General features: G+C 41.8%; 1 protein-coding gene across 1 annotated transcript in view; it reads right to left on the bottom strand.

Moving 5' to 3' along the window:
• The window catches only part of LOC128700245 (sialin-like), a 125,208-nt gene extending 99,177 nt beyond the window's left edge, over nucleotides 1-26,031 (bottom strand). The window contains exon 1 of the mRNA XM_070100806.1: nucleotides 25,153-26,031. Within this exon, the coding sequence (XP_069956907.1) occupies nucleotides 25,153-25,180 (28 nt within the window). The 5' untranslated portion in view covers nucleotides 25,181-26,031. The remainder of the gene's footprint in view (nucleotides 1-25,152) is intronic.
• Between the last annotated feature and the right edge of the window lie 250 nt (nucleotides 26,032-26,281).

Raw genomic sequence — 26,281 nt, 5'->3', positions numbered from 1 at the left:
ATGAACCACAGCATAGTGAACCACAGTGTGATGAACCACAGTGTAATAAACCACAGCATTGTGAACCACAGTGTGATGAACCACATTGTAATGAAGCACAGTGTAATGAACCACAGTGTAATGAACCACAGTGTAATGAACCACAGTGTAATGAACCACTGTGTAATGAACCACAGCATAGTGAACCACAGTGTGATGAACCACAGTGTAATAAACCACAGCATAGTGAACCACAGTGTGATGAACCACATTGTAATGAACCACAGTGTAATGAACCACAGTGTAATGAACCACAGTGTAATGAACCACAGTGTAATGAACCACAGTGTGATGAACCACAGTGTAATGAACCACAGTGTGATGAACTACATTGTAATGAACCACAGTGTAATGAACCACAGTGTAATGAACCACAGTGTAATGAACCACAGTGTAATGAACCACAGTGTAATGAACCACAGTGTGATGAACCACAGTGTAATGAACCACAGTGTGATGAATCACATTGTAATGAACCACAGTGTGATAAACCACAGTGTAATGAACCACAGTGTGATGAACCACAGTGTAATGAACCACAGTGTAATGAACCACAGTGTGATGAACCACAGTGTAATGAACCACAGTGTAATAAACCAGTGTAATGAACCACAGTATAATGAGCCACAGTATGATGAACCAGTGTAATAAACCACAGTGTAATTAACCACAGTGTGATGAACCACAGTGTGATGAACCACAGTATAATGAACCACAGTGTGATGAACCACAGTGTAATAAACCACAGTGTGATGAACCACAGTGTGATGAACCACAGTGTATTAAACCACAGTGTAATTAACCACAGTGTGATGAACCACAGTGTGATGAACCACAGTATAATGAACCACAGTGTAATGAACCACAGTGTAATGAACCACAGTGTAATAAACCACTGTGTAATGAACCACAGTGTGATGAACCACAGTGTGATGAACCACAGTATAATGAACCATAATGTGATGAACCACAGTGTAATGAACAACAGTGTGATGAACCACAGTATAATGAGCCACAGTATAATAAACCACAGTGTAATGAACCACAGTGTAATGAACCACAGTGTAATGAACCACAGCATAGTGAACCACAGTGTGATGAACCACAGTGTAATAAACCACAGCATAATGAACCACAGTGTGATGAACCACATTGTAATGAACCACAGTGTAATGAACCACAGTGTAATGAACCACAGTGTAATGAACCACAGTGTAATGAATCACAGTGTAATGAACCACAGTGTAATGAACCACAGTGTAATGAACCACAGTGTGATGAATCACAGTGTAATGAACCACAGTGTAATGAACCACAGTGTGATGAACCATATTGTAATGAACCACAGTGTGATAAACCACAGTGTAATGAACCACAGTGTGATGAACCACAGTGTGATGAACCACAGTATAATGAACCACAGTGTGATGAACCACAGTGTAATGAACCACAGTGTAATGAACCACAGTGTAATGAACCACAGTGTAATGAACCACAGTGTAATGAACCACAGTGTGATGAACCACAGTGTAATGAACCACAGTGTGATGAACCACATTGTAATGAACCACAGTGTGATAAACCACAATGTAATGAACCACAGTGTGATGAACCACAGTGTGATGAACCACAGTGTAATGAACCACAGTGTAATGAACCACAGTGTAATGAACCACAGTGTAATGAACCACAGTGTAATGAACCACAGTGTAATGAACCACAGTGTGATGAACCACAGTGTAATGAACCGCAGTGTGATGAACCACATTGTAATGAACCACAGTGTGATAAACCACAGTGTAATGAACCACAGTGTGATGAACCACAGTGTAATGAACCACAGTGTAATGAACCACAGTGTAATGAACCACAGTGTGATGAACCACAGTGTAATGAACCACAGTGTGATGAACCACAGTGTAATGAACCACAGTGTGATGAACCACATTGTAATGAACCACAGTTTGATAAACCACAGTGTAATGAACCACAGTGTGATGAACCACAGTGTAATGAACCACAGTGTAATGAACCACAGTGTAATGAACCACAGTGTGATGAACCACAGTGTAATGAACCACAGTGTGATGAACCACAGTGTAATGAACCACAGTGTGATGAACCACATTGTAATGAACCACAGTGTGATAAACCACAGTGTAATGAACCGCAGTGTAATGAACCACAGTGTAATGAACCACAGTGTGACGAACCACAGTGTAATGAACCACAGTGTAATAAACCACAGTGTAATGAACCACAGTATAATGAGCCACAGTATGATGAACCAGTGTAATAAACGACACTGTAATTAACCACAGTGTGATGAACCACAGTGTGATGAACCACAGTATAATGAACCACAGTGTGATGAACCACAGTGTAATAAACCACTGTGTAATGAACCACAGTGTGATGAACCACAGTGTGATGAACCACAGTATAATGAACCATAATGTGATGAACCACAGTATAATGAACCACAGTGTAATGAACCACAGTGTAATGAACCACAGTGTAATGAACCACAGTGTGATGAACCACAGTGTAATGAACCAAAGTGTAATGAACCACAGTGTAATGAACCACTGTGTAATGAACCACTGTGTAATGAACCACAGTGTAATGAACCACAGTGTAATGAACCACAGTGTAATGAACCACAGTGTAATGAACCACAGTGTAATGAACCACAGCATAGTGAACCACAGTGTGATGAACCACAGTGTAATAAACCACAGCATTGTGAACCACAGTGTGATGAACCACATTGTAATGAACCACAGTGTAATGAACCACAGTGTAATGAACCACAGTGTAATGAACCACAATGTAATGAACCACAGTGTAATGAACCACAGCATAGTGAACCACAGTATGATGAACCACAGTGTAATAAACCACAGCATAGTGAACAACAGTGTGATGAACCACATTGTAATGAACCACAGTGTAATGAACCACAGTGTAATGAACCACAGTGTAATGAACCACAGTGTAATGAACCACAGTGTCATGAACCACAGTGTAATGAACCACAGTGTGATGAACCACATTGTAATGAACCACAGTGTAATGAACCACAGTGTAATGAACCACAGTTTGATGAACCACATTGTAATGAACCACAGTGTAATGAACCAAAGTGTAATGAACCACAGTGTAATGAACCACAGTGTAATGAACCACAGTGTAATGAACCACAGTGTGATGAACCACAGTGTAATGAACCACAGTGTGATGAACCACATTGTAATGAACCACAGTGTGATAAACCACAGTGTAATGAACCACAGTGTGATGAACCACAGTGTAATGAACCACAGTGTAATGAACCACAGTGTAATGAACCACAGTGTGATGAACCACAGTGTAATGAACCACAGTGTGATGAACCACAGTGTAATGAACCACAGTGTGATGAACCACATTGTAATGAACCACAGTTTGATAAACCACAGTGTAATGAACCACAGTGTGATGAACCACAGTGTAATGAACCACAGTGTAATGAACCACAGTGTAATGAACCACAGTGTGATGAACCACAGTGTAATGAACCACAGTGTGATGAACCACAGTGTAATGAACCACAGTGTGATGAACCACATTGTAATGAACCACAGTGTGATAAACCACAGTGTAATGAACCACAGTGTAATGAACCACAGTGTAATAAACCACAGTGTGACGAACCACAGTGTAATGAACCACAGTGTAATAAACCACAGTGTAATGAACCACAGTATAATGAGCCACAGTATGATGAACCAGTGTAATAAACGACACTGTAATTAACCACAGTGTGATGAACCACAGTGTGATGAACCACAGTATAATGAACCACAGTGTGATGAACCACAGTGTAATAAACCACAGTGTGATGAACCAAAGTGTGATGAACCACAGTGTAATAAACCACAGTGTAATTAACCATAGTGTGATGAACCACAGTGTGATGAACCACAGTATAATGAACCACAGTGTGATGAACCACAGTGTAATAAACCACTGTGTAATGAACCACAGTGTGATGAACCACAGTGTGATGAACCACAGTATAATGAACCATAATGTGATGAACCACAGTATAATGAACCACAGTGTAAAGAACCACAGTGTAATGAACCACAGTGTAATGAACCACAGTGTGATGAACCACAGTGTAATGAACCAAAGTGTAATGAAACACAGTGTAATGAACCACAGTGTAATGAACCACAGTGTAATGAACCACAGTGTAATGAACCACAGTGTAATGAACCACAGTGTAATGATCCACAGTGTAATGAACCACAGTATAATGAACCACAGTGTAATGAACCACAGCATAGTGAACCACAGTGTGATGAACCACAGTGTAATAAACCACAGCATTGTGAACCACAGTGTGATGAACCACATTGTAATGAAGCACAGTGTAATGAACCACAGTGTAATGAACCACAGTGTAATGAACCACAGTGTAATGAACCACAGTGTAATGAACCACAGCATAGTGAACCACAGTGTGATGAACCACAGTGTAATAAACCACAGCATAGTGAACCACAGTGTGATGAACCACATTGTAATGAACCACAGTGTAATGAACCACAGTGTAATGAACCACAGTGTAATGAACCACAGTGTAATGAACCACAGTGTGATGAACCACAGTGTAATGAACCACAGTGTGATGAACCACATTGTAATGAACCACAGTGTAATGAACCACAGTGTAATGAACCACAGTGTAATGAACCACAGTGTAATGAACCACAGTGTAATGAACCACAGTGTGATGAACCACAGTGTAATGAACCACAGTGTGATGAATCACATTGTAATGAACCACAGTGTGATAAACCACAGTGTAATGAACCAGTGTGATGAACCACAGTGTAATGAACCACAGTGTAATGAACCACAGTGTGATGAACCACAGTGTAATGAACCACAGTGTAATAAACCACAGTGTAATGAACCACAGTATAATGAGCCACAGTATGATGAACCAGTGTAATAAACCACAGTGTAATTAACCACAGTGTGATGAACCACAGTGTGATGAACCACAGTATAATGAACCACAGTGTGATGAACCACAGTGTAATAAACCACAGTGTGATGAACCACAGTGTGATGAACCACAGTGTATTAAACCACAGTGTAATTAACCACAGTGTGATGAACCACAGTGTGATGAACCACAGTATAATGAACCACAGTGTAATGAACCACAGTGTAATGAACCACAGTGTAATAAACCACTGTGTAATGAACCACAGTCTGATGAACCACAGTGTGATGAACCACAGTATAATGAACCATAATGTGATGAACCACAGTGTAATGAACAACAGTGTGATGAACCACAGTATAATGAGCCACAGTATAATAAACCACAGTGTAATGAACCACAGTGTAATGAACCACAGTGTAATGAACCACAGCATAGTGAACCACAGTGTGATGAACCACAGTGTAATAAACCACAGCATAATGAACCACAGTGTGATGAACCACATTGTAATGAACCACAGTGTAATGAACCACAGTGTAATGAACCACAGTGTAATGAACCACAGTGTAATGAATCACAGTGTAATGAACCACAGTGTAATGAACCACAGTGTAATGAACCACAGTGTGATGAATCACAGTGTAATGAACCACAGTGTAATGAACCACAGTGTGATGAACCATATTGTAATGAACCACAGTGTGATAAACCACAGTGTGATGAACCACAGTGTGATGAACCACAGTATAATGAACCACAGTGTGATGAACCACAGTGTAATGAACCACAGTGTAATGAACCACAGTGTAATGAACCACAGTGTAATGAACCACAGTGTAATGAACCACAGTGTGATGAACCACAGTGTAATGAACCACAGTGTGATGAACCACATTGTAATGAACCACAGTGTGATAAACCACAATGTAATGAACCACAGTGTGATGAACCACAGTGTGATGAACCACAGTGTAATGAACCACAGTGTAATGAACCACAGTGTAATGAACCACGGTGTAATGAACCACAGTGTGATGAACCACAGTGTAATGAACCACAGTGTGATAAACCACAGTGTAATAAACCACAGTGTGATGAACCACAGTATAATGAGCCACAGTATAATAAACCACAGTGTAATGAACCACAGTGTAATAAACCACAGCATAGTGAACCACAGTGTGATGAACCACAGTGTAATAAACCACTGTGTAATGAACCACAGTGTGATGAACCGCAGTGTAATAAACCACTGTGTAATGAACCACAGTGTGATGAACCACAGTATAATGAACCACAGTGTGATGAACCACAGTATAATAAACCTCAGTGTAATGAATCACAGTGTAATGAACCACAGTGTAATGAACCACAGTATAATGAACCAGTGTGATGAACCACAGTGTGATGAACCACAGTGTAATGAACCACAGTGTAATAAACCACAGTGTAATAAACCACAGTGTAATGAACCACAGTGTGATGAACCACAGTATAATGAACCACAGTATGATGAACCACAGTGTGATGGACCACAGTATTGTGAACCACAGTGTGATGAACCACAGTATAATGAACCACAGTATAATGAACCACAGTATAATGAACCACAGTGTGATGAACCACAGTATTATGAACCACAGTGTGATGGACCACAGTGTTGTGAACCACAGTGTGATGAACCACAGTATAATGAACCACAGTATAATGAACCACAGTATAATGAACCACAGTGTGATGAACCACAGTATTATGAACTACAGTGTGATGAACCACAGTATAATGAACCACAGTATAATGAACCACAGTGTGATGAACCACAGTATTATGAACTACAGTGTGATGAACCACAGTATAATGAACCACAGTGTGATGAACCACAGTATTATGAACCACAGTGTGATGAACCAGAGTATAATGAACCACAGTATAATGAACTACAGTGTGATGAACCACAGTATTATGAACCACAGTGTGATGAACCACAGTATAATGAACCACAGTATAATGAACCACAGTGTGATGAACCACAGTATTATGAACCACAGTGTGATGAACCACAGTATTATGAACCACAGTGTGGTGAACCACAGTATAATGAACCACAGTATAATGAACCACAGTGATGACTGTAGTGAACAACTATTCAATGGAAAGCTGCTGATCTATATTACAGCTCAACTACAGATATAAGCTGCCGTTTCTCGCCAGTCATATTACAGAGATAACTAAGTATGAAGAAGCTAGTACACAATCTTATCTACATGGACTGCAGAGTAAAAAAAGAAACGCTGAGGTCAGTGGTCACGTGTGGTCATACCTGCCTAAGCTCTTGGAAGTTAGCGTGGGCTGTTACCAAGCGCCATGGCTTGTTGTAGTGCTTTTGAATCTCAGATTCAAGTGTTGAAGAAGGAGATTCTACTTCTTCAGGAGGAAAATAGGAGGCTGAAGCTTTGCATAGATGAGTTTGGGGAGTTAGCGTGAGAGGGATTTAGCTGGTAAGGTAGGAATGGTCACCAGCAATGATAGTGGCAGCCGCTTTAAGTGGCAAGTGGTTCACAGTTCAGGAAGAAGGAAGATGAGATTAATAGAGAAGATGTGAAGGTAGGAAATCGATTCTCTGTTCTCCAAGACGAGTGTACTTCAGTGGTTAGTGAGGTTGAAGGTACCACTGATTTCCCTGCTAATCAAGGTAAGAATATTTTAATAGTAGGCGATTCTCAGGTAAGATATATGGACCGTGCATTTTGTAACAGACAGAAGGGTCAGACAGTGTGTCTTCCTGGAGCTGGTGTTGGTGACATAGTCAGCAGGTTGGATAATATTATGGCAGGTAATGGGAACAAGCCCATTATCTGTCTTAGTGCTGGGGGTAATGGCATTGGGAAGGGCAGGAGAGAGGAGCTGTTGGATAAGTACAGATCATCCATAGAAGTATTTAGGTCTAAGGGAGGGATCCCAGTCATATGTAGCATCTTGCCTGTAGCATCTTGAATGGATGTCTAGGGCAATTTGTATAAATTGCTGGCTAGACAGGTACTACAAGGAACTTGCAATCCCATTCATTGATAACTGGGACCTATTCTTTGGCAAACGTGATATGTATGTAAGGGATGGGGTTCATCTCTCTGGGGATGGAGTGGTTGCATTAGTCAATTCAATTGAGAGGGCAATTGATGACATGTCTAGGAATTTAAACTGATAGATTATAGAGGTATGGGTGTTTGTGGGAAACAATCAGGCTGCAGCATTAGGGTTAAAAACAGCAGTTATTACCGGGATACCTCAGGGATATGTTTAAAAGACAATATTCAAAATAAAGTTGCTAGTAATGGCAAATCAATTGATCAACAAACAAAGAGAGATAGTAGAGGGCAACGAGTGACTAGCTCCCTTAAGGTTTACTATACAAATAGTAGGAGTCTATGAAATAAGATAGATGAGCTAAAATTACTTGCAAGTGTAGGTAATATAGATATTATTGGTATAACAGAGACCTGGTTCAACCTGAAAGATAGAGAAATGCCTTCTGAATGCAACATACAGGGCTATAAACTATTCCACACTGATAGGGTCAACAGGAAGGGTGGTGGTGTGGCGATGTATGTCAGAGAATATTTAAATTGTTGTCTTAGACATGACATGATATAAGATTAGAAACATTGAACACAGAATCTGTTTGGCTACAGTTTCTCGAGGGACGTGACAAATTAATTGTGGGTGTGATTTATAGGCCCCCAAACCTTGATAGGGAGTGCAGTAAGCTGTTATGGGACGAAATTCATAAGGCATCTAGACATGAAAATGTTGTGATAATGGGAGATTTTAACTTTAGACAAATTGATTGGAACAATATGACAGGAAATCTTGAGTCTAGTGACTTTCTTGATACGGTTCAGGATTGCTTTTTAGAACAGTTTCTGACAGAACCAACTAGAGGAAACAATCTGCTTGACTTGGTTCTTACCAACAAAGATTCACTAATTAATAATCTTGAGGTTAATTGTGAGCTTGGGGAAAGTGATCACAAATCATTTAGTTTCAATATATCATGGAATTACCCAGATAACTGCAATCAAATCTCTGTCCCAGATTTTCGCTTGGCCGAATTCATGGGACTGAAAAATTACTTGGGTGGGCTAAATTGGGATGTCCTGACTATGGGTCATGTAGGTGATCTTGGTTGCCAATATGACGTTTTTCAGAGCATAGTACTAGCTGCCCAGACAACTTTTGTTCCGAGTAGGGAAATTAGATCTAACAAAAATGATCCCAAATGGATGAACAATAGATTAAAACATCTCATTTGTCAAAAGAGAGGCATATATAGGCGTATCAAAAGAGGGGATGGGCAGTTAAGAAATCAATATATTCAATTAAAGAGAGAAATAAAAAAAGGAATAAGAAAAGCAAAAAGGGATTATGAAGCTAAGGTCGCAAGGGATTCAAAGACTAACCCAAAAGGGTTCTTTCAGGTATACAGAAGTAAGATTAGGGACAAGATTGGCCCACTTAAGAGTAACTCTGGTCAGATCACTGACAGTGATAAGAATGTGTGAAATTCTAAATACCTACTTCCTCTCAGTTTTCACCCAGGAAAATACTAGCGATATTCCTGAAATAATAGATTATGTAGAACAGGATGATAATAAACTATGTACGATTGCGGTAACTAGTGACATGGTCCTCAGACAAATGGAGAAACTAAAACCTAACAAATCCCCAGGTACTGATGAACTGTTTGCAAGGGTGTTAAAGGATTGTAAAGAGGAACTTAGCATACCTTTGGCTAATCTTTTTAACATGTCACTACAAACTGGCATAGTGCCTGATGAGTGGAAAATGGCAAATGTAATAAAGTGCAGATAATACCCATAGTCCACCGTTAGTGTTATATTGTCATAAATTTGTGCCCCCCTAAAATTCTAATACCCCAACTACTTTTGATTGTCATTGTTGTATTCAACGACCATTCTACCTCATAGTCTTAATTTGTTTAATATCTACAGAATCTATCTCCTTTTTTACAACCTACCGCATCACTGTTCTATCTTATTTTATTATAAACTAGCCATAACTTGTCCTCAATAATTCTACCTCACTTTAAGAAATACTCAATTGCCCAATTTTATTCTAAAATCCCTATTATTGCCCAATTTTGCTTTAAACTATATTGATCAAACTTATTGTAAACTTCTTTTATTGACCATTTTATTCTATACTTTTTTAAACTAGTATTTTCAACTACAACTTTTATATTATCCTGTCTACCATCTTACTAGCATATTATAACCAAGTCATTGCCATTTTTATTTTTATCATTTTTTTTATTATTATTCTTTTGCTACCTTAACTTGTGTATTTTATCCTGTCAATTTAAATCTAGTTATACTCTAATTCTTGTAAACAACTTATATAAGACCTTAGTGCAATTACAATTGAGAGTCTTGTGCCTTTATTATATTATTAGATTAAACACAGTTGTACTATAGTCAATACCAAATTCTTTATATTAGACCATAGTGCAATTACTAGTGAGAGACTGGTGCTATTTTTAATTTGTATTTTTATATTATTAGATTAAATCTAGTTGTACTATAGCTCATTCTAGCTCAAAACATAGACTCCACAAAAGTCATTATATTAGACCTTAGTGCAATTACAAGTGAGAGTCTTGTTCTATTTTAAATTTGTATTTTTATATTACTAGTTTATACCTAGTTGTACTTTAGTTCATTCCAGCACAACACATAGACAACATCAACTTCATTATGTGTAGTAGTGACTATACTCTATATGACCAAAATACTCTAGCTATATACTTATCCAAACTTCCCACCACTACAGATATCAGTACTAGAACTCAACACATAACTCAGGATATAAATAACCATAATTTAAACCTAGAAGATGATTGATCACGTTGACCCTGATCTAAACCTCCATAATCTGACACCCAATCAAAACCTATTGGAAAGTAACTGCCTTTATTACACAGCATGACAAGCCAGCACTATCCAAAACAATGCTAAAAGTCTATCAGTACTTAACTACAACATCAGGTCCTTAAGCAAACACTATGATGACCTCCTGGCACTCCTTGAATCACTAAAGACACCCTTCTCCTGCATTATTCTTACTGAGACCTGGCTAAAGCAGGACACAGTAGATATCTACCCTCTACCAGGATACACAGCAATTCACAACTGCAGACCAAACCAAGTTGGGGGTGGTATTGCAATCTATTACTCTAACCAATTATCTTGTATTAGCACCATTTGCTTTAGTGATGAATATGGGGAATACATTTTTGCTAATTTTACTGTAAAAAACCTTAAGACACCTATAACAATCGGTGCCATTTACCGGATACCTCACACAAACATCCCAAATTTCAGTGAGAAATTAAAGTCACTAATAACAAACAGACAAATGAATAAGCACCACCTTCTCTTAGCTGGAGACTTCAACATCAACCTTGGCTTACTAGATGATCAGCCTGTAACTGATTTCATCAACAATATGAACAACACACTTCTCATACCAACAATAACTAAACCAACCAGGCTCACTGAGACAAGTGCAACCATAATAGACCACATATGGACCAATATACTAGCCCCCCTTAAATCAGGGATAATCACAGATAGCACTACAGACCACTACCCTACCTTCCTCCTGAAAAACATTAGTAAACCACCACTTGAATACAACAAAGTCTCATTTAGACTCCATGACGAGGCCTCAATACGGAAGTTCACAGCTGACCTAGAGATTGTTGACTGGCCTACAGAATTCTCCAAGGCCAATGGTATTGATAACTGGACAGACATTTTTCTTAACAAATTACTTAGACTATACAACAAACATTGTCCTATAAAAACGAAACAGATCACAAACAAACGGCTTGGTTGCCCATGGCTAACTAGCACCATTCTGAAATCCATTGACAAGAAACACCAATATGAAAAACAATATAGACAGGGCTTAATACACAAAGATATTCTTAAACACTAATCATCAGCTCTCACCAAAGTAATAAAGAAAGCCAAACAACTATACTACTCCAGTAGATTCACTGACACTAGAGGAGATATAAAAAAGACCTGGAAAACGCTCTCAGATTCTAGGGACCCACAAACTGAAAAAAAAACAAGAATATTGTCCTAACTAAACCTAATGAAAGACCACTACATCCCACTGACACAGCTAACAAGATAAACGACTTCTTCTCAACCATAGGATCTAATCTCGCCAATAAAATCCCACATACCAATGCCCATGCCGGGGACTACCTAGATGGGAATTTCCCAAATTCCTTCTATCTTGCACCAACTGAGCCCTCGGAAGTCACCGAGATTATAAAGTCACTTATAAACAACTCAGGGAATCTGTCTAATGTCCCACCATTACTGTACAAGCGAGTGGCCCATATCCTTTCGCATGCTATTTCATTACTTTTTAACAAGTCACTAGAAACTAGCACCTTCCCGAAACTACTCAAGATGGCAAGGGTTACACCAATACATAAAGGTGGTGACCCTATAGACTTAAACAACTATAGGCCAATATCAAACTTACCATTGCTATCCAAAATCTTTGAGAAACTCGTGCACAGGAGACTATATTCATTTATAACAGCACAAAACATACTCAACCCCTGCCAATTTGGATTCAGGAAAAATAAAAGCACTAATGATGCAATCATAAAAATGCTAGATCTGCTTTACACAGCATTGGAAAATAAGGAATATCCACTAGGAATTTTTATTGACCTAAGAAAAGCTTTTGACACAGTAGACCACGACATCCTACTCCACAAACTTGACCATTACGGTATAAGAGGCCATGCGCTTGCTTATTTCAAATCTTACCTTACTAATAGGTATCAGTATGTCACCATTAAAGACACAGCATCAACAACACGGCCACTTGATACTGGAGTTCCGCAGGGAAGTGTCCTTGGTCCCCTGCTCTTCCTCATATACATCAATGATCTTCCAAACGTATCCCAACACCTGAAACCCATTCTCTTTGCTGACGACACGACTTATGTCATCTCTCACCCTAATCTTGCCACCATCAACACCATTGTTAACGAGGAGCTGATCAAAATATCGACTTGGATGACAGCCAATAAACTTACGCTTAACACTGACAAAACCTACTATATTATGTTTGGTAGCAGAGCAGGAGATGCACAAATTAACATTAAGATCAACAACACTCTAATTACCAGACATAATGAGGGCAAATTCCTAGGCCTATACCTTGACAACAACCTGAATTTCAGCACCCATATCCAACACATAACCAAAAAAGTATCCAAAACGGTTGGGATCCTCTCCAAGATACGATACTACGTGCCGCAAAATGCCCTTCTCACACTATACCACTCACTTATTTATCCATACCTCACCTATGCTATTTGTGCTTGGGGATCAACTGCAGCAACACACCTAAAGCCAATAATAACCCAACAAAAAGCTGCAGTAAGAATAATCACTAAATGCCATCCCTGGCAACACCCCCCCCCTCCACTCTTCATAGATCTAAACTTACTCCCTGTTCAGTACATCCACACTTACTACTGTGCAATCTACATCTACAGGACCTTAAACTCCAATATCAACCTTGACCTAAAACGCTTTCTTGATAGTTGTGACAGAACCCACAGGCATAACACCAGACACAAACATCTCTACGACATTCCCCGTGTCCGACTAAACCTTTACAAAAATTCAATGTATGTCAAAGGCCCTAAAATCTGGAACACCCTACCTGAGAACTCTAGAACTGCAGACACATTCATCACCTTCAAAACTACCATTAGAAAACATCTTATCTCCCTGATACACCCCATCAACTAACTACACGAATACCACCTGGTGGTTCACACTTTCACTCACCCATTTGACCATAAACAGAAATATTAATCTCAATCTTAAAATAATGAATCCTATGATACTCCAATACTGAAACTATGTACTGTGCCAAAACAAAAGCATTCACATTGCTAAACTCACAAACTAGTATTTAGTCACTTAGCCATAATACCAACTTACCTCATAATTTGTAATATTTTAAAATAAAGAATTAAACTAAGTCTGCCCGAAATGCCTAGCCATGCTAGGCGTTCTAGTGGTACACTCTGTAATCATTATTTAACTACATGTAAACCACACAACAACCAAATTCTGTAAATTCAACATTGTAATCTTTATAGAGAATAAACTTTGAATTGAATTGAATTGAATTGAATTGAATTTACAAGGCAGGTGACAGGTCGTTGGCTTCGAACTATAGACCAATAAGTCTTACCTCCATAGTGGGAAAATTTATGGAATCAATAATTGCAGAAGCAATTCGTAGCCATCTTGACAGGCACAGATTGATTAATGAATCTCAACTCGGTTTTACAAAGGGGCGTTCCTGTCTTACGAATTTACTAACATTTTTCACTAAGGTGTTTGAGGAGGCAGATCATGGTAACGAATATGATATTGTGTATATGGACTTCAGTAAGGCTTTCGATAAAGTTCCACATCAGAGGCTATTGAGGAAACTTAGGGCACACGGAATAGGAGGAGAAATTTTTTCCTGGGTAAAGGCATGGCTGACAAATAGATAGCAGAGAGTTTGCATAAATGGGGAGAAATCAGAATGGGGGCACGTCACAAGCGGTGACGGAATAAATAGCGACATAAGCAAATTTGCTGATGACACCAAAATAGGCCGTCCAATTCATTCTAATGAGGACATTAGAGCACTCCAGGATGATTTGAATAGACTGACGCAATGGTCGGAGAAGTGGCAGATGCAGTTTAATATTGACAAATACAAAGTTCTAAATGTTGGACAGTTAAATAACCATGCCATATGTAAACTAAATAATGTAGATCTTAATACTACTGATTGCGAAAAGGATTTAGTTCTAGTTAGCAGTAACCTAAAACCAAGACAACAGTGCATTAGTGTTCGCAATAAAGCTAACAGAATTCTTGGCTTCATATCAAGAAGCATAAATAATAGAAGTCCTCAGGTTGTTCTTCAACTCTATATATCCTTGGTTAGGCCTCATTTAGACTATGCTGCTCAGTTCTGGTCACCGTATTACAGAATGGATATAAATGCTCTGGAAAACGTACAAAGGAGGATGACAAAGATGATCCCATGTATCAGAAATCTTCCCTATGAGGATAGACTGAGGGCCGTGAATCTGCACTCTCTGGAAAGGCGTAGAATTAGGGGGGATATGATCGAGGTGTATAAATGGAAAACAGGAATAAATAAAGAGGATGTAAATAGCGTGCTGAAAATTTCCAGCCATGACAGGACTCGCAGCAACGGTTTCAAGTTGGAAAAATTCAGATTCAGGAATGATATAGGAAAGCACTGGTTTGGTAATAGAGTTGTGGATGAGTGGAACAATCTCCCGAGTACAGTTATTGAGGCTAAAACGTTGTGTAGTTTTAAAAATAGGTTAGGTAAATACATGAGTGGGTGTGGGTGGGTGTGAGTTGACCTGACTAGCTTGTGCTGCTGGGTCTGGTGCAGTGCTCCATCCTTGAGTGGAGATGACCAGGCTGGGTGGGTCATTGGGATAATCCGGGGTGTGGGTCATTGGTCTAATCCGGGGGGGAAACATGGACCTGTTCCGCTTCGGTCAGTAGGCATGTTGCAGTGTTCCTTCTTTCTTATGTTCTTATGTTCTTATTAAAGCTCAGTGTACAGTAGCGAAGCTTCACGTTTGACAGATGATTTACTTGTCTTGTATAAAGCCAGACGGGAATTGTATTGTATAACAATCTGCAACTTCCCTACAAAAAGATTATTATTATTATTATCCTCATGGGAGAGCGCTAAACAAGCATGGGGTCGTATAGCACCTGAGAAATGGGAGGCAACCAGGTCCTATCCAAAGAAAAGAAGGGTAATTCCGCTTCCTCAAATCGAGAGCCCTTCAATAGCATCCAGGTACCTCTGAACATCAAAATGGTATACAATACCGACAGGTTGTTAGGTAAGACACATATGCAACAGTTAGACATCTTCACATCTCTACTGTTCCTGCCTACTTTCTGTATTCGACTGAAGAAGCCTACTGTGTAGGCGAAACGTTTCGGAATAAAGTTGTCTAACTGTTGCATATGTGTCTTACCTAACATCCAGGTACCTCTCTTGAAACACATAAATAAGAGAAAGAGCATGACCTGTTTTGATCTGTCCTGGACCAGGAGCTAAGCTGTGACACCACCACACCAACACATTGTCCTGGACCAGGAGCTAAGCTGTGACACCACCACACCAACACATTGTCCTGGACCAGGAGCTAAGTTGTGACACCACCACACCACCACATTGTCCTGGACCAGGAGCTAAGTTGTGACACCACCACACCAACACATTGTCCTGGACCAGGAGCTAAGTTGTGACACCACCACACCACCACATTGTCCTGGACCAGGAGCTAAGTTGTGACACCACCACATTGTCCTGGACCAGGAGCTAAGTTGTGACACCACCACACCAACACATTGTCCTGGACCAGGAGCTAAGTTGTGACACCACCACACCACCACATTGTCCTGGACCAGGAGCTAAGTTGTGACACCACCACACCAACACATTGTCCTGGACCAGGAGCTAAGTTGTGACACCACCACACCAACACATTGTCCTGGACCAGGAGCTAAGTTGTGACACCACACCAACACGTTGTCCTGGACCAGGAGCTAAGTTGTGACACCACCACACCAACACATTGTCCTGGACCAGGAGCTAAATTGTGACACCACCATACCAACACATTGTCCTGGACCAGGACCTAAGTTGTGACACCACCACACCAACACACTGTCCTGGACCAGGAGCTAAGTTGTGACACCATCACGCCAACACATTGTCCTGGATCAGGAGCTAAGTTGTGACACCACCACACCAACACATTGTCCTGGACCAGGAGCTAAGTTGTGACACCACCACACCACCACATTGTCCTGGACCAGGAGCTAAGTTGTGACACCACCACACCAACACATTGTCCTGGACCAGGAGCTAAGCTGTGACACCACCATACCAACACATTGTCCTGGACCAGGAGCTAAGTTGTGACACCACCACACCAACACATTGTCCTGGACCAGGAGCTAAGTTGTGACACCACCACACCAACACATTGTCCTGGACCAGGAGCTAAGTTGTGACACCACCACACCAACACATTGTCCTGGACCAGGAGCTAAGTTGTGACACCACCACACCAACACATTGTCCTGGACCAGGAGCTAAGCTGTGACACCACCATACCAACACATTGTCCTGGACCAGGAGCTAAGTTGTGACACCACCACACCAACACATTGTCCTGGACCAGGAGCTAAGTTGTGACACCACCACACCAACACATTGTCCTGGACCAGGAGCTAAGTTGTGACACCACCACACCAACACATTGTCCTGGACCAGGAGCTAAGCTGTGACACCACCATACCAACACATTGTCCTGGACCAGGAGCTAAGTTGTGACACCACCACACCAACACATTGTCCTGGACCAGGAGCTAAGTTGTGACACCACCACACCAACACATTGTCCTGGACCAGGAGCTAAGTTGTGACACCACCACACCAACACATTGTCCTGGACCAGGAGCTAAGTTGTGACACCACCACACCACATTGTCCTGGATCAGGAGCTAAGTTGTGACACCACCACACCAACACATTGTCCTGGACCAGGAGCTAAGTTGTGACACCACCACACCAACACACTGTCCTGGACCAGGAGCTAAGTTGTGACACCATCACGCCAACACATTGTCCTGGATCAGGAGCTAAGTTGTGACACCACCACACCAACACATTGTCCTGGACCAGGAGCTAAGTTGTGACACCACCACACCACCACATTGTCCTGGACCAGGAGCTAAGTTGTGACACCACCACACCAACACATTGTCCTGGACCAGGAGCTAAGCTGTGACACCACCATACCAACACATTGTCCTGGACCAGGAGCTAAGTTGTGACACCACCACACCACCACATTGTCCTGGACCAGGAGCTAAGTTGTGACACCACCACACCACCACATTGTCCTGGACCAGGAGCTAAGTTGTGACACCACCACACCAACACATTGTCCTGGACCAGGAGCTAAGTTGTGACACCACCACACCACCACATTGTCCTGGACCAGGAGCTAAGTTGTGACACCACCACACCAACACATTGTCCTGGACCAGGAGCTAAGTTGTGACACCACCACACCAACACATTGTCCTGGACCAGGAGCTAAGTTGTGACACCACACCAACACGTTGTCCTGGACCAGGAGCTAAGTTGTGACACCACCACACCAACACATTGTCCTGGACCAGGAGCTAAATTGTGACACCACCACACCAACACATTGTCCTGGACCAGGACCTAAGTTGTGACACCACCACACCAACACACTGTCCTGGACCAGGAGCTAAGTTGTGACACCATCACGCCAACACATTGTCCTGGATCAGGAGCTAAGTTGTGACACCACCACACCAACACATTGTCCTGGACCAGGAGCTAAGTTGTGACACCACCACACCACCACATTGTCCTGGACCAGGAGCTAAGTTGTGACACCACCACACCAACACATTGTCCTGGACCAGGAGCTAAGCTGTGACACCACCATACCAACACATTGTCCTGGACCAGGAGCTAAGTTGTGACACCACCACACCAACACATTGTCCTGGACCAGGAGCTAAGTTGTGACACCACCACACCAACACATTGTCCTGGACCAGGAGCTAAGTTGTGACACCACCACACCAACACATTGTCCTGGACCAGGAGCTAAGTTGTGACACCACCACACCAACACATTGTCCTGGACCAGGAGCTAAGCTGTGACACCACCATACCAACACATTGTCCTGGACCAGGAGCTAAGTTGTGACACCACCACACCAACACATTGTCCTGGACCAGGAGCTAAGTTGTGACACCACCACACCAACACATTGTCCTGGACCAGGAGCTAAGTTGTGACACCACCACACCAACACATTGTCCTGGACCAGGAGCTAAGCTGTGACACCACCATACCAACACATTGTCCTGGACCAGGAGCTAAGTTGTGACACCACCACACCAACACATTGTCCTGGACCAGGAGCTAAGTTGTGACACCACCACACCAACACATTGTCCTGGACCAGGAGCTAAGTTGTGACACCACCACACCAACACATTGTCCTGGACCAGGAGCTAAGTTGTGACACCACCACACCAACACATTGTCCTGGACCAGGAGCTAAGTTGTGACACCACCACACCACATTGTCCTGGATCAGGAGCTAAGTTGTGACACCACCACACCAACACATTGTCCTGGACCAGGAGCTAAGTTGTGACACCACCACACCAACACATTGTCCTGGACCAGGAGCTAAGCTGTGACACCACCATACCAACACATTGTCCTGGACCAGGAGCTAAGTTGTGACACCACCACACCAACACATTGTCCTGGACCAGGAGCTAAGTTGTGACACCACCACACCAACACATTGTCCTGGACCAGGAGCTAAGTTGTGACACCACCACACCAACACATTGTCCTGGACCAGGAGCTAAGTTGTGACACCACCACACCAACACATTGTCCTGGATCAGGAGCTAAGTTGTGACACCACCACACCAACACATTGTCCTGGACCAGGAGCTAAGTTGTGACACCACCACACCACCACATTGTCCTGGACCAGGAGCTAAGTTGTGACACCACCACACCACCACATTGTCCTGTTTACCTTCCCAATTTGTGAAGTTGTTATGAATTGTTTCGACTACTGTATTGTGGCAATTGTATTGTGGTAATTGTATTGTGGAAACTACTGTGTTTTGGCGCCTGTATTGTTGCAACTACTGTATTGTGGCACCTAATGTACTGTGACATCTACTGTACTGTGGCAACTATTGTATTGTGGCAACTACTGTATTATGGCAACTACTGCATTTTGGCGCCTGTATTGTGGCACCCACTGTATTGTGGTACCTACTGTACTGTGGCAACTATTGTATTGTGGCAACTACTGTATTGTGGGAACTACTGTATTGTGGAAACTACTGAATTTTGGCGCCTGTGTTGTGGCAACTACTGTACAGTGGTACCTACTGTATTGTGGCACCTTATGTACTGTGGCAACTATTGTATTGTGGCTACTACTATATTGTGGGAACTACTGCATTTTGGCGCCTTTATTGTGGCAACTACTGTATTGTGGCATCTGCTATATTGTGGCAACTGTTGTATTGTGGCACCTACTGTACTGTGGCAACTATTGTATTGTGGCATCTACTCTATTGTGGCAACTGTTGTATTGTGGCATCTGCTATAGTGTGGCAACTATTGTATTGTGGCATCTGCTATATTGTGGCAATTTCTGTATTGTGGCAACTATTGTATTGTGGCATCTGCTATATTACCTGGAGTTTACCTGGAGAGAGTTTCGGGGGTCAATGCCCCCGCGGCCCGGTCTGTGACCAGGCCTCCTGGTGGATCAGCGCCTCATCAACCAGGCTGTTGCTGCTGGCTGCACGCAAACCAACGTACGAGCCACAGCCCGGCTGATCAGGAACTGACTTTAGGTGCTTGTCCAGTGCCAGCTTGAAGACTGCCAGGGGTCTGTTGGTAATCCCCCTTATGTGTGCTGGGAGGCAGTTGAACAGTCTCGGGCCCCTGACACTTATTGTATGGTCTCTTAACGTGCTAGTGACACCCCTGCTTTTCATTGGGGGGATGGTGCATCGTCTGCCAAGTCTTTTGCTTTCGTAGTGAGTGATTTTCGTGTGCAAGTTCGGTACTAGTCCCTCTAGGATTTTCCAGGTGTATATAATCATGTATCTCTCCCTCCTGCGTTCCAGGGAATACAGGTTTAGAAACCTCAGGCGCTCCCAGTAATTGAGGTGTTTTATCTCCGTTATGCGCGCCGTGAAAGTTCTCTGTACATTTTCTAGGTCGGCAGTTTCACCTGCCTTGAAAGGTGCTGTTAGAGTGCAGCAATATTCCAGCCTAGATAGAACAAGTGACCTGAAGAGTGTCATCATGGGCTTGGCCTCCCTAGTTTTGAAGGTTCTCATTATCCATCCTGTCATTTTTCTAGCAGATGCGATTGATACAATGTTATGGTCCTTGAAGGTGAGATCCTCCGACATAATCACTCCCAGGTCTTTGACGTTGGTGTTTCGCTCTATTTTGTGGCCAGAATTTGTTTTGTACTCTGATGAAGATTTAATTTCCTCATGTTTACCATATCTGAGTAATTGAAATTTCTCATCGTTGAACTTCATATTGTTTTCTGCAGCCCACTGAAAGATTTGGTTGATGTCCGCCTGGAGCCTTGCAGTGTCTGCAATGGAAGACACTGTCATGCAGATTCGGGTGTCATCTGCAAAGGAAGACACGGTGCTGTGGCTGACATCCTTGTCTATGTCGGATATGAGGATGAGGAACAAGATGGGAGCGAGTACTGTGCCTTGTGGAACAGAGCTTTTCACCGTAGCTGCCTCGGACTTTACTCTGTTGACGACTACTCTCTGTGTTCTGTTAGTGAGGAAATTATAGATCCATCGACCGACTTTTCCTGTTATTCCTTTAGCGCGCATTTTGTGCGCTATTACGCCATGGTCACACTTGTCGAAGGCTTTTGCAAAGTCTGTATATATTACATCTGCATTCTTTTTGTCTTCTAGTGCATTTAGGACCTTGTCGTAGTGATCCAGTAGTTGAGACAGACAGGAGCGACCTGTTCTAATCCCATGTTGCCCTGGGTTGTGTAACTGATGGGTTTCTAGATGGGTGGTGATCTTGCTTCTTAGGACCCTTTCAAAGATTTTTATGATATGGGATGTTAGTGCTATTGGTCTGTAGTTCTTTGCTGTTGCTTTACTGCCCCCTTTGTGGAGTGGGGCTATGTCTGTTGTTTTTAGTAACTGAGGGACGACCCCCGTGTCCATGCTCCCTCTCCATAGGATGGAAAAGGCTCGTGATAGGGGCTTCTTGCAGTTCTTGATGAACACAGAGTTCCATGAGTCTGGCCCTGGGGCAGAGTGCATGGGCATGTCATTTATCGCCTGTTCGAAGTCATTTGGCGTCAGGATAACATCGGATAGGCTTGTGTTAATCAAATTTTGTGGCTCTCTCATAAAAAATTAATTTTGATCTTCGACTCTCAGTCTGGTTAGCGGCTTGCTAAAAACTGAGTCATATTGGGACTTGAGTAGCTCACTCATTTCCTTGCTGTCATCTGTGTAGGACCCATCTTGTTTAAGTAGGGGCCCAATACTGGGCGTTGTTCTCGATTTTGATTTGGCATAGGAGAAGAAATACTTTGGGTTTCTTTCGATTTCATTTATAGCTTTTAGTTCTTCCCGCGATTCCTGACTCCTAAAGGATTCTTTTAGCTTAAGTTCGATGCTTGCTATTTCTCTGACCAGTGTCTCCCTGCGCATTTCAGATATATTGACCTCTTTTAGCCGCTCTGTTATTCTTTTCCGTCGCCTGTAAAGGGAGTGCCTGTCTCTTTCTATTTTACATCTACTCCTCCTTTTTCTTAGAGGAATAAGCCTTGTGCATACATCGAGTGCCACCGAGTTAATCTGTTCTAGGCATAAGTTTGGGTCTGTGTTGCTTAGTATATCTTCCCAGCTTATATCGGTTAGGACTTGGTTTACTTGGTCCCACTTTATGTTTTTGTTATTGAAGTTGAATTTGGTGAATGCTCCCTCGTGACTAGTCTCATTTTGTCGGTCTGGGGCTCCTCGCATACATGTCTGAACCTCAATTATGTTGTGATCTGAGTATATTGTTTTTGATATGGTGACATTTCTTATCAGATCATCATTGTTAGTGAATATGAGGTCTAGTGTATTCTCCAGTCTAGTAGGCTCTATTATTTGCTGGTTTAAATTGAATTTTGTGCAGAGATTTAAAAGCTCGTGTGAGTGTGAGTTTTCATCAGAGCTGCCTCCTGGTGTTATTACTGCAACAATATTATTTGCTATATTCCTCCATTTTAGGTGCCTTAAGTTGAAATCCCCCAGGAGCAAGATGTTGGATGCAGGAGCTGGAAGATTTTCCAGACAGTGGTCAATTTTTAACAGCTGTTCCTGATCAGCCGGGCTGTGGCTCGTACGTTGGTTTGCGTGCAGCCAGCAGCAACAGCCTGGTTGATCAGGCGCTGATCCACCAGGAGGCCTGGTCACAGACCGGGCCGCGGGGGCGTTGACCCCCGAAACTCTCTCCAGGTAAACTCCAGGATGTTGCATCCGGAGGCTTGTAGACTACCACAATGACTAGGTTTTGGTTCTCGACCTTTACTGCTAAAACTTCCACTACGTCATTTGAGGCATTAAGCAGTTCTGTGCAAACAAGTGACTCTGCAATGTACAGGCCAACCCCCCCCTTTTTCCTGTTCACTCTGTCACATCTGTATAGGTTGTAACCTGGGATCCATATTTCATTGTCCAAGTGATCCTTTATGTGGGTCTCAGTGAAAGCCGCGAACATTGCCTTTGCCTTTGCAAGCAGTCCACGGATGAAAGGTATTTTGTTGTTTGTTGCTGGCTTTAGACCCTGTATATTTGCAAAGAAGAATGTTATCGGACTGGTGGTATTGTTGGTACTGGGGGGGGATTTTTTTTCCGGCATTAGTATCTGTATCTGTTGGTTTGGAGTGGAGGCCATCGACTGTGGTTCCACTCCAGGAATGACTGGATTTGGTGTACGATTTCTGCCATTTCCTGCCAGTTTTTTTTCCTTCCTGGCACTAAAAAACCTCTCCCTCTTGAGTGGCTGTGGCTACCCAGGTTTTCCCATGGCCTGGATGTTTTGTATCTTTTTGTCCCCTTTAGATGGTATGCCTGGCAATTTAAGTTATAGCACAGTCTTTCCTGTACTGAAGAGGTACACATTTCAGGGTGAAAAAGCTTACAGGAAGGGAGTTTGCATTTTCCTGTTGTCATATGGGCATGGCATTTTCTAGGGTGGTCATAGTTGCACGTCCCATCTGTTTTTCCAGATTTCCCATGCCAGCAGATACCAAGTGCATAGTATGTGCACAGGCTTGGTTTCCGCTTGCCTTGGGTTTCTGTGACTGTATTCCCTGTTGGTGCATGTTTCCCTGTCTTACTTCTATCCTCCCTAGCACCAACAATGGAGCTCCCACCAGTTGTTTTTGGTAATTTATCCTCACTATTGCTATTGGAGTCCTCTTGTTTGCTATTTCCTGCGGAATTTCTAGTTTGCAATATTGGTTTTATCTTATCTTTGACTACACTTGTTTCCCTACTATGGCTCCTGTCCCCTATGAGGTCATTTATATGTATTCCTTCCTGCGTATAATTCCCGACTACCTGGACAAAATCTCCAGTATTTCTGTATTGTGGCAACCATTGTATTGTGGCATTTGCTATATTGTGGTAATTTCTGTATTGTGGCAACCATTGTACTGTGGCATCTGCTATATTGTGGCAACTGTTGTATTGTGGCATCTGCTATAGTGTGGCAACTATTGTATTGTGGCATCTGCTATATTGTGGCAATTTCTGTATTGTGGCAACCATTGTATTGTGGCATCTGCAATATTGTGGCAACTGTTGTAGTGTGGCACCTACTGTACTGTGGCAACTATTGTATTGTGGCATCTGCTATATTGTGGCAATTTCTGTATTGTGGCAACCATTGTATTGTGGCATCTGCTATATTGTGGCAATTTCTGTATTGTGGCAACCATTGTATTGTGGCATCTACTATATTGTGGCATCTACTATATTGTGACAACTGTTGTATTGTGGCATCTGCTATAGTGTGGCAACTATTGTATTGTGGCATCTGCTATATTGTGACAATTGTTGTATTGTGGCATCTACTATATTGTGACAACTGTTGTATTGTGGCATCTGCTATATTGTGGCAACCATTGTATTGTGGCATCTACTATATTGTGGCAACTGTTGTATTGTGGCATCTGCTATAGTGTGGCAACCATTGTATTGTGGCATCTGCTATATTGTGACAACTGTTAAATAACAAACAATCACTAAACTAGACTGACCTTGTTCCTTGAGTGTTGGTGGTTCCATTGTGACTGTGATAATGTTCAACTTATAATGAACCCGTCTATTATCCTTCAAACTATTTCACTCACTTTAACATTCAGTCAGAGACATTGTTAGATATATCTCGTGTCAACTGTTTTTTCAGAGTACATATATAGAGTGTAACCTGGATTATATAATTATCAGTTATAAAAATCAATGTTAAGTCTTTCGTAAAGTGATATTTGTGAGGTTACACAACTGATGGTCTGTCTTACCCACAATGAACTCTTTAGGAAATCGCACAAGAAAGCACTGGATCTCCTCTATAAAAACTCAGATTTTTAATATATTAATTAAGTTACACTTGTTAGTTTTTTTTTAAACTTAACCGAGGATTTATTCCAGGAGATTAAGGGTCATCACTTATGTATATTATGTCTGTGACAACAGTGTTATTGGCTACTTCAGTTCGACAACATAAAATGCTATTTACAGAACGCTCAATATGCCTCTCGTGAAGGTAGGTTATAATGTGAAGATTATCTGCACTTGATATGTTGACTTGATGCTCTGGTAACTCTAGTTACACTTGTCTGATATTAACACAGCTTTTATCTTAGTTGTCAAGTTGATTTTTTTCTTCGGTTTCTAGTTAATCACTTTCAATTTAACTAGTTCTCCATCCGAACAGTTGAATTTAAACAATTCGGTAATGTATCTGTCTTGTGATTAGCGTAATAAGAACATTGCTTCCATCACTGTGTTGAACGATCCACACGGATTATGTACCTCACATAAATAAATAACTGAAGATGCAACTGACTGGCGTGATCGTGATGGTAGAGTCAGGTCGGTGTAGTGAGCCAGGTGAGTGTGCTCCTCCTAACACTCAGGCTGCTACTATGGATATGATACGTCCATCTACTGATACCAAGCAAGTGTCATCGTCACACCAGATTAATATATTGCTACATATATTAGATACGGTGGTGTTTGCATTGCTGAAGTTTGTACATTATTCTGATATAATTATATGGAACAGAGGTAAACTTACTGAGGTTCTACAACGCCTGGAAAATTGGAGGTTCACTTTTGTTAAGTAAAACCTTCCTCCTTCCCTGGAAAGGATACTGCTCTGTTATA

The sequence above is a fragment of the Cherax quadricarinatus genome, chromosome 74 (genome assembly GCF_038502225.1).
Source record: "Cherax quadricarinatus isolate ZL_2023a chromosome 74, ASM3850222v1, whole genome shotgun sequence".
NCBI classification, from domain to species: domain Eukaryota; kingdom Metazoa; phylum Arthropoda; class Malacostraca; order Decapoda; family Parastacidae; genus Cherax; species Cherax quadricarinatus.
The sequence above is the reverse complement of the archived record's forward strand: the minus strand, read 5'-3'. Positions and strand labels throughout refer to the sequence as shown.